General features: G+C 56.3%; 2 protein-coding genes across 6 annotated transcripts in view; one reads left to right on the forward strand and one right to left on the reverse strand.

Moving 5' to 3' along the window:
- Positions 1-11,805, forward strand: part of PDE1B (phosphodiesterase 1B) — a 32,120-nt gene extending 20,315 nt beyond the window's left edge. For 4 of the 5 annotated variants that reach the window (XM_019804012.2, XM_034646255.1, XM_019804013.2 and 1 more), the window contains 14 exons: positions 628-741; positions 1,609-1,791; positions 1,997-2,063; positions 2,411-2,527; positions 4,775-4,915; positions 5,318-5,418; positions 5,521-5,646; positions 5,773-5,874; positions 6,911-7,031; positions 7,300-7,381; positions 7,704-7,812; positions 8,283-8,413; positions 8,947-9,066; positions 9,568-11,805. In XM_019804012.2, coding sequence (XP_019659571.2) covers positions 628-741; positions 1,609-1,791; positions 1,997-2,063; positions 2,411-2,527; positions 4,775-4,915; positions 5,318-5,418; positions 5,521-5,646; positions 5,773-5,874; positions 6,911-7,031; positions 7,300-7,381; positions 7,704-7,812; positions 8,283-8,413; positions 8,947-9,050 — 1,498 coding nt within the window. In that variant the 3' untranslated portion in view covers positions 9,051-9,066; positions 9,568-11,805. Of the gene's footprint in view, positions 1-346; positions 370-627; positions 742-1,608; positions 1,792-1,996; positions 2,064-2,410; positions 2,528-4,774; positions 4,916-5,317; positions 5,419-5,520; positions 5,647-5,772; positions 5,875-6,910; positions 7,032-7,299; positions 7,382-7,703; positions 7,813-8,282; positions 8,414-8,946; positions 9,067-9,567 lie in introns of those variants that run through there. The other variant, XM_019804014.2, reaches the window with a different exon arrangement.
- Positions 11,806-11,934: 129 nt separating this feature from the next.
- PPP1R1A (protein phosphatase 1 regulatory inhibitor subunit 1A) lies at positions 11,935-18,677 on the reverse strand. Its single transcript, XM_034644792.1, has 7 exons — positions 18,666-18,677; positions 15,760-15,820; positions 14,685-14,722; positions 14,279-14,342; positions 13,571-13,726; positions 12,579-12,685; positions 11,935-12,057 (listed from the first exon to the last, which is right to left on the reverse strand). Exons 1-7 carry the CDS (start codon positions 18,675-18,677, stop codon positions 12,052-12,054), a joined length of 444 nt encoding a protein of 147 aa, XP_034500683.1. The 3' UTR covers positions 11,935-12,051.
- Positions 18,678-18,902: the final 225 nt, after the last annotated feature.

Genomic DNA, 18,902 nt, shown 5'->3' on the forward strand with positions numbered 1-18,902 from the left:
CTGCTTTGTCCTGGTTGATGGATTCTGGAATCATAATCCATTAGCTCTGCCTGAATAGAGTGAGGCCAGGCGAGAGCATTCAGATTGGCCTTTGTTCTGTGTCTTCACCATCCCTGCCAGGGACAGAGAGGCCGTGGACATGTACCGCCCCCTGTCCCCCGCCCCTGCCATGACCAATGGATGTACCAGAAGCATCTTGGGGCTCTCCTGATTGCTGTTGACCCACAGCTCACTCTGCTGGGGGAAATTGGCAATGTCAGGCTATGAAACAGATAGTCCCCAGAACACCAGCCTGGGTGCTTGTACCTGCCTCCTTCTGCTGGCCCGGGAAGTCTAAATGAGAGTTTTCAGGAAACTGACTGAAGGGAGGTGTGTGTTTGGGGGGGTCAAGAGGTGGGTGGGGATGGTGGGGTCAGAAAAAAGCCTGGGATTAAACTTAGGGGGTAGATACACTTAATACAGGACGGGCGGTGGCAAGAGCCCGGGATGAAACACACTAGGTGCGATCCGTCTTCCTGTCGGAGAGAGTGCCGATTTGTGGAAGACTGAGACCCCTCATCAGAGGGGGTCCTGCTCTCGAGACAGGACAGCAGCGCCTGAGCAGGGCGTCTGTGCCCACCCCCACAGGTTGCGCTACATGGTGAAGCAGCTGGAGAACGGGGAAGTAAACATCGAGGAGCTGAAGAAAAACCTGGAGTACACGGCTTCTCTGCTGGAGGCCGTCTACATAGACGAGACTCGGTGAGAGACCTCGCAGAAGACGCGGGCAGACACGGTGATGGGGGCGGGGGTGACACAGGAGGCTGGAGACAGAGCCCCGAGACAGGGCCAAAGCAGGGAGGGAGAGCTGTAGCTGGAAATACCACAGAGACAAAGGGGTGGAGGAACAGATAAGGAGTTGCAGAGACAGAGACAAACACAGGCATCAAGAGAGAAGACTTTTCAGAGCTGGAAGGGACCAGAACGCTCATGTAGTCCTAACCTTCTCACCAGTGCAGAATCCCTCCAGGCCTGTGCGGCCCAGCACGGAGCCACTGGTCACATGTGGCCGTTGAGCCCGAGTATGACCCGAGACATGGATGGGTGCGTAACGCGCACGCTGGATTTCAAAGACTGAGAAAAAGGAATGGGAAATCTCTCTCTATATTTTGTATTGACTTCTCATCGAAATGATATGATTTTGGGTGTATCTGGTTAAAGAAAACTTAATATTAAAATGAATTTCGCCCATTTCTTTTTACTTTTTAAATGTGGCTACTCCCCAGTTTCACGTTACTTCCACATGGCTTGCGTCTTGTTTCCGTTGGGCGGTGCTGCGGGTCTCAGCCTCCCTGCCAGGTGGTATCTATTCCATTTTCTGCGTGAGCGCTTCCGGAGTTGGGATGCCCACGACCTCACATGGTGGCCTCTTTCATTATGGAGGCATCAGAGAGACAGAAAAACCAAAAACCAAAACCAAACGTAGTGCGAGAAAGGAAGGGGAGGGTGAGAGAAGAGAGAGACCTGGCCTGCGCGGTGCTGAGCCGTGGGGCGTGGCTGGGCCCGGGGGCCCTAGGCTGTGGAAGCACCTGCTGTCTTTCTTCTGTGACTCCCCTTCTGGGGCTTCAGGCAAATCTTGGACACGGAGGACGAGCTGCAGGAGCTGCGGTCAGATGCCGTGCCTTCGGAGGTGCGGGACTGGCTGGCCTCCACCTTCACCCAGCAGGCCCGGGCCAAAGGCCGCCGCGCAGAGGAGAAGCCCAAGTTCCGGAGCATTGTGCACGCGGTGCAGGCTGGGATCTTCGTGGAACGGTGAGGCTTGCCCCCGCTCAGCCTCCCTCTGCCTGTAGTTGTGTCCCCCTTTCCCGGACACCCTGGGCTTCCGGGACCTCACTGTACCCCCAGTGGTGTGGCCCCCCCACCCCCATTGCCCAGAGCTCATCCCCACAGCCCCACCTGATCAGACCCCACTTCCCAGACCTTCAAACGTGGGCTTCTTTTCGCTAATTGCCCTTAGGATGTTCCGGAGAACGTATACCTCTGTGGGCCCCACCTATTCCACTGTGGTCCTCAGCTGTCTCAAGGTGAGCCCCGGGTTTTTGGGAAAGAGGAGAAGGTTGGAGGAAGGAATGGTCATTGGGACTTTCAGACTCTTCGTGGGGTGGTTTTTGCCTTCCCTTTTAACTGTCATCCCCATGTTCCCCAAAACAACATTTTGCCCACTCCAGAGGCAAACTCCTTATCTTTTTATCTCCCCTGCACTGAGAGATACCTGAGAAGAATAAGGCCCATGTCACCATGTCTTTGTTTTCCTGCTTCCCAGGTCTCTGTAAACATTGGGAAGTCCTCCTTGAAGTCTAACTGCAACCCTCGCTGCTGCCGGGAAGCTCCCCTTAGGAGTCTCCCTGCCTAGTCTGTTGTTTCTCCACAGAACCTGGACCTCTGGTGCTTCGATGTCTTTTCCTTGAACCGGGCAGCAGATGACCACGCCCTGAGGACCATTGTCTTCGAGTTACTGACTCGGCATAGCCTCATCAGCCGCTTTAAGGTTGGGCAGCGTCCTCCCCCTGTTCCTGGGCGGGGCTCTCCACTGCCATTACTCCTGTTCTAAAAGATGGCCGACAAGCAGGTTCCACAGGCTTCCTCACTCAGTCTCACTGCCAGGGAAGTTTCCCTGTGCCCACCGTCCCAGCCTTTCTGTCACTTGCTCCATCCTGAGCTTCTCACTTCATTTATTGCCTTCCAGAAGAAGATTCTAGGTCTGCAGACAGAGCAATTCTGCTCTGTCCCGCTTTGCTTCTTTCCCGTAACTTGTCCTCTCCAGGCTGGCTCGAAGTTCACCTCCCTGTTTCAGCTGTCCTGCCTCCTGCCTGTGGACACCTGAGGCCTAGAGTCCAGATGCTGTCAGCCTGTGCCCTGGGGACTAGAATCTCTCCATTTGTTTCCTGGGGGGTGGGGGTGGGGGCAGGAGCGGGGAGGAAGGGATCAAATTGGTCACTCCTTCCCTCCCCCCCAGCTCTAGTCTCTTTCTGAGGAGTTTTATGGAGAGGGTCCGCTCTTGGCAAGGCTGGGTAGGGCCGTGTGAGGGGAGGGAGGGTGCGTGAACTCCATTTGCTCTTCAGCTTGGCTGGCCGTGAAGAATATGGGATTAAAGTCCTCTCCAGGTTCTATGTCAGGAGTGTCTTTTGGGAACAGGGGCTGGAAAAAACCACTTCCGTGGGGAAGAACCACACTTGGAAGTGGGGGGTGAAGGGCCTGAAGAGTCGCAGTGGGAGTATTAGGTGGGAGTGGACGTGGATGTTAGAGCAGAGGAGAACGTGCATGTCCCGAGGGGCCACGAGGCAGGTCAGGGGAGTCCAGCTGGAGGGCCCTTTCTCAGAGGGCTGTGGAAGGTCGTCCCGCCATCCTCAGCCTCCGCTTTACCAGAACAGACTCTTGGTGCGTGTGAGCCTTTCCTCAACCTTGACTCTTCGTTTTACACCAACTCCCGAGAAGGTTTCCAGAACTTTCCTGAGATGCTTAGTTGAGGTTTTTCCTCAGCGCCTCCCTGAGGCCTCTCCTTGTGCAGCTTCATTTCCTTCCTTCCAGTCCTGCCCTCTCCAGGACAGAGAACAGCCGGGTCCTCCTTTTCCTGACTTTTCCTGGCTCCTATTTCTCCAAACTGGTTCTCAGACATTCTCTGGACACCAGCTTCTCCTAAACTCTGTTTCCTTCCCTGGCAGGACCGGTTTTGGAGGACCCCAGGAGTAACTGCCAGGGTGGGTTTGGCCCAGCCCCGGTTCGCCTTGCTCCAAGACAGTGAGAGAGAGGGGGCCTCGCATTGCTTTCGTGTTTACTCAGGGCAGAGATTCCAGTTGGAGCCGCCCTTCTCAAGCTCCACGTTCCCTTCTTGGGCACCCAGCCCCTCCCCTGCATCCCTTCCCTTCCCTCCAGGGACACCATGGCAACGCAGAAGCAAGGGCAGTTGTCATGGAAACGGTCCTTTAAAATTCCCTGGATTTGGGGCACAGCCCTCTGGGATGGGGGTGGGAGATGTTAGGGGCTGACTGATCAGTGGTACGTCTTCTGTGTCTCATCACCGTGGCTCACCTCTACGGAATCTTCCCCAAGTCCTGAACCTCACTCTCCTCACGGCCTCAGGAGATCCCGGGACTGGTGCAGACACCAGCCCTGCCCTCTGGGAGCCTGAGTCTTTGAAGGAAGCCGCAGACTCCAAGGGCATAGACAGGGACCTGATAGTAGCTGGACAGAGCTCTGGCTCTTGGTGCTGTCGTGCGTGTGTGTGTGTGTGTGTGTGTGTGTGTGTGTGTGTGTTTTGGGGTGGGTACAGGGAAAGTCTTCTTAGAGGAGGGGGTGACCCATGTCTATCTTGGTCATCTTACTCTTTCCCCTGCTTCTGAACCCCTTTCCATGGTATTGGATTGGGGGTGGGATAGGATGGTTGGAAGATAGGAGGGAAGTTTTCTTTTCTGAAAAAGCTCCAGGGAAATTAATTATAGCTACTCTTTAGAGAGCACTTACTAAGTGCCTTGTACTTATCTCATTAAATTCAAGGAGGTGATATTATCTTCACTGTGCACTAAAGTATCAGAGGCACATGACTCACGCAAGGTCACACAGCCAGCAGGTGGTGGAGCCAGGACGTGAGCCCAGGTCCACCTGACTGCAGAGCCGGTGCTTTCTCCCTGCGCCATGCTGCCTTCTAAAGAAAGATGGCATTGCTGATCTCAGTCCTCGGCTGCCTGCCATTCTTGCAGACCCTCCCTGTATCTCGATTTTCTCCCTCCCGCTGCAGATTCCCACTGTGTTTTTGATGACTTTCCTGGATGCGCTGGAGACAGGCTATGGGAAGTACAAGAACCCTTACCACAACCAGATCCACGCAGCTGATGTTACCCAGACGGTCCATTGCTTCTTGCTGCGCACGGGGATGGTGGTGCGTGCCCGGGAGATCGTTCTTCTGTGATTTAGGGGCTTACGGCTGCAGAACTGGGAAGTCTAGACTATATTCCCATTTCTCTTTGTTTCTCTTTGGTTCCTCTCCTTTAGTATCCCAAAGTCTTTACAGAGTCAAATTTTACTTACTCCAGAGCATTCCTGGGTGGACCGTAACGTCATGGGCAATGCTGGGGATGTGTGCTGGGATACAGTGGGAATGTTTCAGGTTGGAATAAAGGGGGGTATTTCACCATTCTGGGAGCTGAGAAACCTGGCCGTCTTAGCCCAAGAGCTGGCCTTGAAGAACGGAAGGGATGGGCTGAGTGGTAGAGCCTGGGGTGGAGGTCTTTGGGTAGTGATGGGCGGGGTGAGGCCCCTCTCATCCCGTCTTTCTCCCCAGCACTGCCTGTCGGAGATCGAGGTCTTAGCCATCATCTTCGCTGCAGCCATCCATGACTATGAGCACACAGGCACTACCAACAGCTTCCACATCCAGACCAAGTGAGGGCTGCCGATGAGGCAGGGGCAGGAGGGGCCCAGTGGGGGTGGGGCAGGTTGCCCCCACTTACAGGGGGCTGGACGCGATGACCCTTGGCCTTGCAGGTCAGAATGCGCCATCTTGTACAATGATCGCTCAGTGCTGGAAAATCACCACATCAGCTCTGTCTTCCGGATGATGCAGGATGACGAGATGAACATTTTCATCAACCTCACCAAGGATGAGTTTGTGTGAGCCGAAGGCGGGAGTGGGCTTCCCAAAGAGACCCCTCACCCGGACCCTCTCTTCCCACTCCCTGGACCTGCGGTCCATCCGTGCTGTGGGGGCTGATCGCTTTTCTCGTTCCGTCCACCCAGAGAGCTACGGGCCCTGGTCATCGAGATGGTGTTGGCCACGGACATGTCCTGCCATTTCCAGCAAGTGAAGTGCATGAAGACGGCCTTGCAGCAGCTGGAGAGGTGGTGTCTGGGGGGTGTGGCCGGGGCGAGGCCAGAGTGAGGGCTGCGTGAATCGGGGGCGCATACGGGGGTAACTGGTGTGCCAGGCCTTTAGCTGGATGTGGAAACTCTCCTGGCTCCAGGTGTCCATCTCTGAGGATGTGTGTGTGTGTGTGTGTGTGTGTTGTGTTTGTGCACACGGGCCTGGGTCTGCATCCGGACCGCGCTGCGGGTCTGCTGGAGAGCACAGGAAGTCTGCAATGGGCGTTCTCAGGGCCGCTGCAGGACAGCCTGACCCTGGAATGTTGGGAAAATCATGCAACCTTTCTGGACTTGTTTCCTTATCTGCACCTTAGGTTGAAAGAAAAAAAGCACAGAACAAATGCCATGATTACATTGAATGTTGCTTAAATGCGGGTGGGAGGATATAAATGTGTGTAAGAGAGAAGAGGCTGTGTGGGGGGGTCCTGAAGGTACGTGTTCATGCACAGCGTCTCTGTGGGGACAGTGTGCCGTGTGGCATTGTTGGGGGAATAATGATAACACTTAACAATAATAATGATGATGATAACATCTAGTCAGCACTTATTATGTGCCAGACACTCTACTAAATGCTTTCATGTTGTGTGTCATTTGATTTTCAGAACAACCCTTTGTGGCAGATTCTGTCAATATTTCCTGTTAGACTGAGAAAAGTGGAATATGGAAATTTGAAGTAACTTGCTCTGTGTCACACAGCTAGTGTGTGATGGGCACAGTGGGGATTCGAACCTATTCCCTCTGCTTCTAAGAGCTTGGGCTGCCTCCCCACATACAGGCGCACGTGTGTGTGCGTGTGTGTGCGTGTGTGTGTATGCGTGTGCGCGCGCACACGCGTATGTGTGCGTGTGCGCGTGTGTGTGCACCCATGTGCGTGTGCATGTGCGTGCGTGCTGTCTCAGAGGCTGGTTGAAGTTCCCTGCAAGGATCCGAGGGCTTGTGATGGGAAGTTAGGAATGGTCCAGGTTTCCTTCTCCTAAAAGATAGTCTCCCTTCCCTTACCACCTGCTCTGACCAGGATTGACAAGTCCAAGGCCCTGTCTCTACTGCTCCATGCTGCCGACATCAGCCACCCAACCAAGCAGTGGTCGGTTCACAGCCGCTGGACCAAGGCCCTCATGGAGGAGTTCTTCCGTCAGGTACTGGGGCCTCTTCACCCGGCCCCGCCCTCCTTCCCCTTTGTTCTCCAGCTTCCCGCTCCACCTCCAGATCTTCTGTGGCTTCTGACCTGATCCCAAAGCCCTGGGATCAGAGGTCATTTTCCTAAAAGCTTAACTGTGGTTGCATGCCATTTGCATATCATCCATTTCCAAGTCAAAGACACTGAAATTCCTCTTCTCCCACAACCACCCCCCCACCTCCCCCAGCCGCACCCCGTCCAGCTTTCCCGTGCTGTTTCCTCCCCAGGGTGACAAGGAGGCAGAGCTGGGTCTGCCCTTTTCTCCGCTGTGTGACCGCACTTCCACTCTGGTGGCACAGTCACAGATTGGTGAGTGGCCTTTCCGGTTGGGAGGAGAGTCCCGGGAAGGGGACGGGATGCTTTCTGGGCCAGGGCCAGGCTTCTCCAAGTCACCATCCCTCAAAACCAGTCTTCCTGTGGAGTAAGCTTGTGCTGGGGCGCAGGGTCCTGGGTGGAAGGCCTGGGGGTGCACAGGTGCGGTCACAAAGACATCGTTGCAGAAGGCTGTCCCCACTGGGGACTTTGCAGCCTGCGTCACCCTGTTTTACCTGCAGCCGGGGGTCCAGCCGCGCCGGCCCCTGTGCCCAGCCCTCCGGGTGCCACCTCTCCATCGTGTTCCCCTTCGCCGCAGGTTTCATCGACTTCATCGTGGAGCCCACCTTCTCCGTGCTCACTGATGTGGCTGAGAAGAGTATGCAGCCCCTGGTGGACGAGGACTCCAAGTCTAAGAACCAGCCCAGGTGAGGGTGGCTGCGAAAGCCAGGTCTCCTGGTTCTGGGGGAGGGAAGAGGGACTCACAGAGAGCGCCGAGTGCAGGCAGGAGGTACAGCCGAGGTGGGTGGTGGAGAAGCAGGCTACCCAAAACTTGGGGGGCTCTGCTGCACGTCACACACAGGGGTGGAAGGATGGACCAGAAGGCTGTGACCTGCACCTGTGGTCCCCTCCACCCATTTTCGTTAGCTCTATCTTTATTGCCTTTCTGCTAATCTCGTTTTTTATTTTCCTTCTAGTAGGAGGAAGGGTGTGGAGAGGAAGGGGTGAAATTGAGGGAAAAGGGGCAGGGACTCGGGGATACCCAGCAGAGGGAAAGGGGGGGATAGTCTCCCTAAGCCTCCTCCTGGTCTTCCAGCCCCGCTGCTCTGAGGGCTGTGAAGGCAGTTCTGGAATGGGCTGGGTTTCACCTCTGGAATTGGGGGTGGGGCTGCTTTAGTTTCCAGGGGCGCCAGCCTTCTCTGGATGTGGAAGTGGGAGACCCCAACCCTGATGTGGTCAGCTTCCGCTCTACCTGGACCAAACACATTCAGGAGAACAAGCAGAAATGGAAGGAACGGGCGGCAAGTGGTGGGTGCTGTTGGACCTGGGCTGGGGGTGGGTGAGGCCTTGCGGGGAGGGTGGCTGATGGAGCAAGAGCAGGTCTGTTTTCCTTAAACCCCTGGAGCAACCCTTTGTTTGACTCCCAGAGTTGAGAATGGAGCCAAAGAGATGAAAGTAAGATCACAGGAAAGACTGTCCAGCTGATTGGCCTGGACTGTTCTAGAACAGGGACAGGAGAGAAGATAGGAACAGCCATATTGCACAGCCCAAGGAACTCCATGCATACTGTGGTCTGTAAAAGGTGCCCTGGTAGATCGGGGTGACTTGGTGGCCTGGGCTGGGAAATCTCTTCCTTTATGTGTGAGTTGAGGGTTGTGAATTTTAGCCAGGCTAGGGAGGAAGGCTGGAGAGGCTCTCCCTAGGTCGGCGTGGGTTGAACGTAGCTTGTCTTGAAGGCAGGACGATGCAGGAGAACCCTTTACTTTTCTCCACACGCTCCTGGCCTTCTGGGGAAAAACATTTCTTGGTCTGGTCCCAACTTCCTAAATGCCCCTCTGCAGGCGTCACCAACCAGTTGTCCATTGATGAACTGTCGCCCTGTGAGGAAGAGGCCCTGCCCTCCCCTGCGGAAGACGAACACAACCAGAATGGGAATCTGGACTAGCCTGGGGCTGGCCCAGGTGAGCCTGTGTGGTGGAGGGGAGGGTCTTGAGATTCCGTGGGGGGTAGAAAGAGCTGGGTGTCCAACATGGCATCTTTGAAGGGTCATCTCTGGGGTTCAGTGGATGTGAGGTTCTCCGTCCCTCTTCCGAGGGAGGAAAATGGAGGAAGTGAACACGTAGTTGAGCCAGGGCGTGAGTGGGACCCCTTTGTCCACTCCCTGCAGGAAGCCAGGAGGAAGCTCCTCAGAACGGGGAGGGTCTGAGCAAGGCTACAGCCGGCCTCTGTAGCACCTTCGTGAGGGCTCGGGAACAGGGCCCAGCAGGGCGCAGGACTCTGTGAGGTCAGGGGGGCATGACTTCCATAGCAGCCCCCTGCTCACACGCCTGGCTGGGCCCCCCTGCAGGCATTTTTTGCACAACTCTATGTGGGATGGAGTGAGGGGTGTGGTGGGACTTGGAGAACATAAGGCTGGAGACCAGGCTAAGATCGGAGTGCTGAGGCCTCCCCCACTTTCCCAGGTCCTCAGTGAGTCCGCAGTGTTCGACGTCATCAGCACCATCCATCGGGACCAGCTCCCCCATCTGCTCCAAGGGAGCGTGGAGGTTGAGGAACAGACAACACACCCGAAGGCCAAATGTCAGAGACTGTGGGGTTGGGGGAAGGGCCCCTCCCCACTCGACACCCATTGGGGCGCACTTTAATTTCCCAGCAGCAAGTCTGGGGAACTTTAGGCTCCCAGTGGTCACTGTGCCCATCCCCCTGCCTCTGGACTCCCCGCACCCCTGCGGCCAGATGGCTGGCTGGGAGAGGGGGGCTTCTTGGAGGCCTCCCAGGGCCCAGGGGGGAGGGTCAGAGATGCCAGCCCCTGGGCCCTCCCCTATCCTTTTTGCCTCCAAGTTTCTAAGCAATACATTTTGGGGGGTTCCCTCAGCCCCCCCCAGATCTTAGCTGGCAGGTCTGGATCCCCCTTTTCCTCCCCTGGGAGGGGCTGGAATAGGATAGAAAGCTGGGGGTTTTCAGAGCCCTGTGTGTGGAGAGGGGCATGGGAGCTTCCTAGGGCCTGGGAGTGCAGGGGTGTTCTCTTTCCCCCAGACCTACACTGCTTCAGGACCATCCCCAGCCTCCCCCCCCAACCCCGATCTTCCTCCCCCCTCCCATTCTGAAACGTCCCCTGGGGGGAAGAGAGGAGGCCTCTCCTGGGTCCGCAAGAACTTGGGATTGGTCTAGGCCCCTGGGGCTTGTCGCCTACCCTGGCTGTCCTGAGCCCTTTGCCTCCTTCCTCTCCCCAGGGCTGGGAGGCTCCCATCCGACCAATGTCTGTAAAGTGCTTTGCGGTCCCCCTAGCAAAGCACCTTCAGGACGCATCTTCCGAGCACAGGCAGGAGACCAGCTGGCTTGGGGCCAAGGGTGCGTGGGGAGGGTGAGGTATAATCCAGTCGTCCTGCATTGCTGTCAGAGGGCCCCTCCCCTGCCCCCTTCCAGAACCCCCCCAGCTGCAGGGACCAAGAGGCCCCTCCCCTGGGACCAGTGGGGAGTGGTGGGAGGAAAGCAGATAGGAGGGACTCAGGGCTGCTGCCGTTGTTGTGTCCCCTGAAGGCAGCCCGCCAGGCCCTGTGCCCCTTCTCCTACGGCTCCTTGAGCAGCCTTGTCCCAGGAAAGGCCCAAGTCCAGGTGACTGCCCTCCTCCTACCTTGTAAATACCAACCATGCATTTGTACAGTGGGCCCCATTTGTGTGAAGTCCATATCCATGGTCTCTTAGACCCGCCACCTTGACACTTGTCCCTCCTACCCCACCCCAAGTGGGGCAGAGACGCATGTGATTCACCCCTGCCCTTGGTCTCCCAGAACCCTGCTATAGCCAGAGATCAATAAAGAAGGGAGACCAGGCCTGGCTGTGTTCCGTGTTCGCTGGATGGAAGTCCACCGAGTATCTCCATGTACACTGTCTCTTTCAAGCTCGAAAAAATCCTGGTGTGGTGTCCTCCCTATTATGTCTGTGCGTGGGGAGGCTGGGGCCTGGGGAGGGGAGGTCGTGCCTGAGGGCACGCAGTAGGGATGGCGGGGGTGGGACTCCTGAGGCACCTCCTTTCTACCAACGTGCTTCTTCAGTAGGGAAGGGCGACTCTCGCCTTCCCTCCTCCCCTCCCCTCTCCACCACCTGGAAAAATCAAAAGCGGCGGCAGGAGAGTCCTGGCTTGCCGTGGAAGTTTCTTCACCTGTTCTGGGTTTTCGTCTTTTGCCCTGGCCCCTCCGGGTCCGGATCAGGGAGAGAGCTGATCTTTCCGGCTCCCAGCCAGGGCCTCTTTGTTAATAGCCATTGTGTTCTCAACCCATCTTTGCTGCCGGGTTGGAACAGGGGTGGTGGTCTCCTCATTGCCGGAGGAGGGACCACATCCTGAAGCCTGGGAATCACTGAGGCTTGGAGGGCGGGCAGGGAGGCATCCACACAACCCTCTTTCCCGTGGGCCAAGGGCCAGGGCGCAGTCCCCCCTTCTGTCCAGCAGACGGCAGCCGCAGCACAGGCACAGCTGGAGCGGCCTTCCAACTCCAAGTTCCACAGCTGCAGGGCAGCCCTGCCAGGTGCTTGTATCTTCTCCTCGGTTAGAGAAGAGAACCCAGGCCTTTCCTTCCTTCTTGGTGCCCTGGAAGTTAGTCCTTACACCTGTGTGACCCCCATCTCTCTTGCCACAGCAAGTAGGGGCAGGGCTGGGGGAGAACTCTCTCCCTCACCCCCTTCTTCAAGGCTCCTGCCCAGCTTCCCTATGGCCTCCTTTCCAGAGCAGCTGGGCAGAAGGAGAGGGGGCTGTAGAGAGGGCAGGACAAGAAGGGAGGGAGAAAGGACTCTCCAAGCCGGGAAAGAAGGAAAATGCCAAGGACCTAACACCAAATTTATCACTTTTTAAAAACGAGATTTTTCCCAAAAGTGAAGAGAATAAGAAACAGATCCAGTGTCCATGCATTCCCAACTGCAGTCTCGATTCCAGGAGACCTCCTCCGCTCTCAGACCTGTTGTGGGGGAGGGGCAAAAAGAGAGGGCAAGTGAGAGACCAGAGGGCCTACTGTCCCCACCCTTGCTGCTCTGCCCATCATCAAGCATCTAACACCGGTCCCCCCACTTGTCCAGCCCACGCAGGGGAGGGGGACTGTAAAATCAAAGCCCACAAGGCTATCTCATCAATGCTTCTGCTCCAGGCCCGACTACTGCTCAAAAGCCTGGACATGAGGCTCTCCTTTTGGGTTCCAAATTCCTTTTCTCAGAAAGCCGATGGTGGACTTCCATCGCCTGTTCCAGGAGCCAGAAACCCTAGTACTGAGCCTAACCTCAATCCTCCGTCCTGCGGCTTAATCCCATTTCTCTTTGTCCGGGGATACATAATACCCCCAAATCTTCTTGCCTGAGACAATAGCTTTTCAGTGACTGAGGCTGGTCCTTTGTTTCCCCTTTCCCTGATTCCAGATCTTAGTTCTTGCCCTTATCTACACAGCCTGCTCTCCTGTAGACCGGGTGCCCAGCCCTGGACTCTTACCGAGTTGGCTCCCTGGGAATCCAATGGTGGTATATGGGTTGTGGGTTCCTTTGTGCTGGGTTTCTCACTGCCCCTCTCCTGAGCTTTAGGGATGGGTTCTGCAGGCTCTAAGGAGGGAAAATGGGTGGTGGGAGGGAAAGGCAGTATTCATGAAGGCTGGCAGAGAGAGCTGCTCCCTTACCCCATCTTATACTCCAGTGACCCTGGAGAGGAGCCCAAGACCAGGCTGGGGGCAACTGGACAATACCAGTGGTGTTTTCTCTAATCATAACTATGACTACAAGGTCTTTTTTTTTTTTTTATTTGCAATCAGAAATTAAAAAAAAAACTTTCAAAGGCAAGTTAAAAAAAAGTTTGGGTACAATTTGGCTAAATCTGACCTCGTATGGGACTATTTATAGTCTTTATTTATCCCATTTAGTGGGACCATTCAGTTCCTGCAAAATATTACTGTGTTTGATTACAGGGCGCTCTGCTGGGGTGTTATGTAACATACAGTATGTATACCATGTCACCTTCATGTAACTGTCAGGACGCTGGATTCTGGAATCCACGTGGGACAAGGGCTGCGGACGCGTGTTAACAGCCCTTCCATGTATTGCGTGCTTTTTATGTGTCAGCTGCTGGGCTAAGAACCGGTCCCATCTCATTTTCACAAACGACCCAAGGCCAGAGGCATCATCATTATCATTTTACAGACCGAGGTGAAGTAAGCTGATGGACGCCTCCGGGCTGGTAAAGTGACAGAGCCGGGATTCTAGCCTGTGCGTGCGGCTCCGTGACAGCAGGCCCCACCATCCAGCGCCGAGCTGCAGCCCAAGCTGGGAGGCGCTGGCGTCATTCCGTAAGGGAAGGTGAACAGAGGCAAATATGTGCAGTACGTATAAATACACCCAGGTTCTTAGGGCAGTTTCTGGCTCTGATGAGACCCCTCCCCATGATGGGTAAGGTCTGCCTCCTCCTGGGCCAGTCCCTCCCCAGCCTGAACGTACTTTGTGCTTTCCCAGACGTGCCCGGCCTTGACTCCGCTTCTGTGCCTGGGATCCCAGGTGGGCGGGGCTCCTGGGCCCCTGTGCTCCCGGCGGCTCCCTCGGGTTCCTCTCCTGGCTGCTGTTGCCCCAGGTGGTGTTCAACCATCATCTGGAGCTCTGGGGGCACAGAGAAAGGGAGGGGCAGGCTTGCTCAGAGTCTCCCCTGTGGACACTGCCTGCGTGACTTTTCCATCCTCTGAGATCTGAACGGGGTGGGGGGAGACATTTGCTGGGCAACAGGGAGGGCCTAAAGCTACACAGTAACACATATTTCCTTCAAAAGTAAGGGAGGGGAGGGGCAGGGCCTTCAGGAACCAAAGATCTTTCTAACTCGCTGGGATATTCGATCTCCCGTGGGGGCAAGAGAAAAGACTCCGTTTGGATTCAAGAACTACCGGATACCTTCTCTGTGGTGAGCACTCCGTATCCTAGTTAGCTGCCACAGAGAGGTGGTACTCAGGGCTCAGTAGGTGAAGAAGGTTCTCCCAGGCCTCCCAGCATGTCCAGGCAGAGCTGGAACCCAGCCCAGACTGTCTAGCAACAATGCGACTACAATAAAGGCAACTTTAAGGACTTCCCAAGGATTCCCTCCAAAGGGGTCATTAGGTCTACACTCAGCCTCAGGCGCAGAGGGGAAGAAAGGGATGGGAAGGGCAGGGTCTTCCTAACCTTTCATTGTGGGTGTGGTCCTCATCACCTTCTTCTGTTGCCGTGGAGACATGGCCAAAGTGGACTGTGAAGGACACAGAGCACAGGTGGGGGGCCTGCCCTTCTCCCCCGCCTTCTGTGCCTTGCCATGCTTTTGGATTGGAGACTGAGGGTCCATGGTGGGCTTCAGAAAGGGGGGGGGAGAAATTTCCTGCTTGCCAGCTGCTCCCCTCCCCCCACCACAGTGAGCAAGGAAACTGGGTGTGGGGGATACGGTGTGTGTGTATGTGTCTGTCCGCTCATGCTCATTTGGGGGGATGCAGAGGAGAGAGTCAGGGCCCTTCAGATTGGGGGGGGGTCTGAGGAATAATCCCCCAAGCAGTCTCTGGGTTCTCTGGGCTGGGCTGAGCGAGAGGGACCAGCTTACCTTGAGAAGCGGGTTGGGGATCCGGTCTTCATCTATCTCTGAGGGGAACAGGGAAAGGAGAAAGTGAAGACAGCTGAAAACCCAGGGATCCCTACAGAGCCAACTTCCCAAGGGGAAGAGCCTCGGCAATCACCTCCTTCCTGATCTGTCCCTCACATCTGCCCCTAGGAAGTTGGCCCTGATGGCTGCCCCAGGGCCTGCTCCCTTTGGCTCCCTCCTGCCCTGCTTTCTTCCCTGCACAGAGTCCTGTCCTTGACTTTGTGGCCAATGGGTGTCTACATACTTGCCTCAGACCTGGAGGGTCCTGAAGTAGGATCTGTGGTCCTTTTGCTCTCTTCCTCCCTCTGAAGTATCCATAGGTCTTTCTCCTCCCAACCCCTGCCCCCGCCCCAGGTCCAGAACTGAACCCTGCAGGAAGGGGACCCCAGAAAAAGAAGAGCAAGTGTACCCTGTACGGGGAGGCACAATCCTTTTTGGTAGTTGGGCGCAGGCTGGAGACTCGGGCATCCTGAGCTCCAGGCTCCCTTATGAGCATGACCACCTCTCTGCCACCGTCCTGGCAAGCTCCCCTGACATTCTCGGAGACCTGGTTCTCTCCCCAGACCTCGCTGGGCACACGGGTGACCGGAATGCCAGCTGCTCCCTGAGCTGTGTCTAACCTTCCCTTTCCCCTCTGGGGGTTGGGAAGATGGCTGATGGAGGCGGTCCCTCCCCCTCACAGCTGTCACTGCCTCTGGGGGTGTCGGCTGGGCGGCAGCATCTCAGTTGCTGGAGAAACCTGGAAGGCTGTTGCCGCAGCAACCAGCACTCAGTTGACCACCCCAATTCCTGGGGGGCTTAGGAGCCAGGTGCTTCCGCTCCCCTTCCCCAGCGCCGCTCTATCGTGCCAAAGCAAAGGAAACCCTTCTGCTAACGCAGCCCCCACTTTCCCGACGCCCCTGACGCCGGGGGCTGAGAAGCTAGCTCTCTGCCGCCTCCGAGCTGCCCTCCTCCTAGCTGGTGCCCGCCTTCTCTCTCTGGGCCTGGCTGTCCTCAGCAGCCCCCACGCCCTTCAGCGACCCATCCCTGGGGTTACCTGGGGAGGACTGGTCACTGGTCAGCACGAGGGTGGCAGGGGTGGGGCGGCGCCTCCGAATCTGAGGGAAGAGGTCAAGGGCACGTGGAAGCATCGAAGCCCCACCCAGTACCACTCAGCAACATAAGCCAGGCTCCGCGCTTAACAGAGCTCAAAAAATGCCCCATTACACTGAACCTACCATCCCAAGATGGACGTTCTTGGGCCCATCCCCCTCCCTTGGGGACCCAAAAGAGCCCCCCACCCCCCTTTCGGTTTCTGCATCTCCCTAGCGCTCCATCTCAGCAGCTGAATCTGCTCCCTTGCATCGATCTCTGACTCGCTGTCCTTCTGTCCGTCCTGATCAATGGTCAGAAATAACCGGAGAGGGCCAAGGCTTTTCCCTCCATGTTCCAGCCCACCCCTCACTCTCAAACAGACGTTAACCTTTTGCGTGCTGGCATTGGTGGAGAGCACCCCTCCGTCCCCGCCCAGCCTGGGTGGACGGCACAGGGAAGGGAGGGCTGCAGGTGCGTTCCCCTGGTGCGTGCCCAGGCTCGGTCCCCAAAGTCCTCCCTATCCTCGGACACACCGCCTTTCTAATGTGTCAGGAAACGCGGTCTGGGGAAATCCTGGTCATGGTAAATGAAATACTAGCAGGAGCCCTACGCAGATGTCTAGTCAGGGCCTGAAGTTACCTGAAACACCCTACCCTGGGCTCCTGGGTCCCATGCTAAGAAATTAACATATAAAAGTGGACTGACTGCGGCCGCTGCTCTTTTGCGGGGCTGCCAGTGGAGTTCATTGTTGTTGCAGTCAGTCCAAGGACTCCTGGGACATGTGTTTTTTTCCCCCTTTCTCAGGAGGGTTTAGAGGCTTGGAAGTGAGGGGACCCGTGGGGCTGGAGTCCCTGCAGCTCCCTCCAGGGCAGAAGAGAGGAGGGAAGGCGAAAGGGACTAGGAAAGGGGCTAAAATTATCCAGGGCTGAGAGCAGTAGGGTGAGGACATTGAAGGATCAAATTCCTATTTTTCTGTGTCCATTAATGATTATCACTCCCTTTGGGGGTGGGGTAAGACGTCCGTCTTTCTCTATGCCCAGAAAGTGGGTATCAGCCATAGCGAGAGCGCAGTGTTAGTCTGAGAAGGGGATTCTCCCCAAAGAAATGGGATGCGTACAAAGGGGGTCTGTTGGGGTAGGTCATTGTTTTCTCTGGAGATTCCAGCGACATCTGTTTGGGGTGACATTTCAAGGTCCCTGGCAGTACCAGTCCTGTGTGTGCGTGCGAGCGTGCGTGTGTGCGTGTGTGTGCGTGTGCACGTGTGCGTGCGTGCGTGTGCTTGCACGCATGCACATAGGCACTGCACAAACACGAGCTGTGAGTCCTGACGCAGTAGAGCTGGGCGCCAGCAGGTGGGCATGTGTGCTTCACGTATGTGGGGTGAGGGCCATCGCTTCCTAGGGGAGGCCTCCTCTTTATTTCTTTCCTGCTGTGGGTGGAGGGGGGATGCCGAGTGTGGAGGAGTCAGAGGGACAGGGAGAGGGTGGGGGTGTTAGTAGAAGTTGGGAGCCTGAGAAGGGACCACAAGTACCATGGAAAGGGCCTTGAGAGGGCAGCAGGGCCCTGTGATGTGGGACAGATCCCTTCCTTTGCCCATTTCCTTGCCTTGGACAAGATTTCTAGGCACTCAGAGTCTTTAAGATTTTCGATATCCTATAGCAGAAGGGAGTCAAGCCAGCCTTCCTAAAGCCTCTCCCAGGCACCCGAACTGCTAGGAAATGAATAGACGGTCTCTCTGCTTTCTCTCGCACCTATCTCTGATCCCAGTGCTCCAGGACACCTGGTTGCCTTTGCCTCTGATTTACTGCCAAACCAGTCACGCCAAAGACCTGGTAGCTGGGCACCCCTCCATCCCCTGCCGCTCTGTGCTCCGTAACTCATAGTTCCTCACCCCTTTTGCTCTCCCATGTCATGCTGGATTAGGAGCTCCTGCCACGCCTGGAGCTTTTTGATTGGGTAACACACTTGGGCAGCACAGCAAGAGGGGCCGCGGTGAGACTGCAGGTAGAATTTCAGGTCTAGTGGACACCAGTTTCGGAATATTAGAGAAAAGCCAGCAGAAGTCCCAGCTCTTTTTTCCCTCTGGCTCCTTACCACTGTCTTCTCTGCCTCCTCTGTCTCCCGACCCCTGAACCAGCTGGCCTACCCCCCCCCACCCCAACACACAGGGACACCTGCTTTCTCGAACACCAAACAGATGCAGGTGTCTGGCAGTGAGACCTGTCTATGCAGGTGAAAGGCAGTCTTTCTTGGCACCTCACCCCTAATCCCCTCCAGCGCACACTCATGGGCCCTTTTTTCAGGGTCTGAGGTTATCTTAGCCAGGCCCCTGCCTCCAGGCCTAACAGTCTTTCTCCGGACTCTCCACCCTCCTCCTCACCAGGCCTGAGGTCTCCCCGCGGTCCATCCTACCTGTCACCCCTTCGAGGTCTGAAGAGGCGGCTCCCCCCAGGCCAGGGACAGGAGGGAGGTGCACATTCCTCACCCCTATTCACACTTCTGGAAGCTGAAGTTACAGGGGGAGTGCGTGTACCCACCCTTCCCTTCACACCCGACCTTATTCCACCAAACAGCTGGAGGAAGACAGAGGACACTCTCTCCAGCCCCTGCCAAGAGGTCACAGAGTATTTTCAGGTGGGGAGGCCCAGCCAGAGCCCTGGGAGCCGGTTGGGGGAAATGCAGAACTGACCTTGTGGCCAATGGATAGTCCTTAGGAACGGGGATGTCCAGGGAAATGGACAGAGAACACAAAAAAAGATGGAGCAATGAGCAAATGAGCAAATATTTGGCAAATGGGCGGTAGTAGTGACCACGGTGGTCACCTCTCCACACACATGCTCACTCTCCCTGAGACACACATTTGCTCACACTCTCATCCATTGCGTCCTCTGCCAGGCGGCTCAGAGCTAAAAATAGACCAGGCCCTGGGCTGGGCCAGGGCCTTGGACTCCCACCCCTTGAGCCAAGGCCGGCACAGCGCCGCTCCCTTGCACATGGGGTCCCTTGCACCTGGCCCCCGGAAAGCCCCTGCCTCTGGCTTCCCGGTGCCGTTCTCTCCATGCCACCCCCACTCCCCGCTCGCTCCAAAGGGCATGAGTTGGGAAT

The sequence above is a fragment of the Ailuropoda melanoleuca genome, chromosome 16, assembly GCF_002007445.2.
Source record: "Ailuropoda melanoleuca isolate Jingjing chromosome 16, ASM200744v2, whole genome shotgun sequence".
In the NCBI taxonomy this organism is placed as follows: Eukaryota; Metazoa; Chordata; class Mammalia; order Carnivora; family Ursidae; genus Ailuropoda; species Ailuropoda melanoleuca.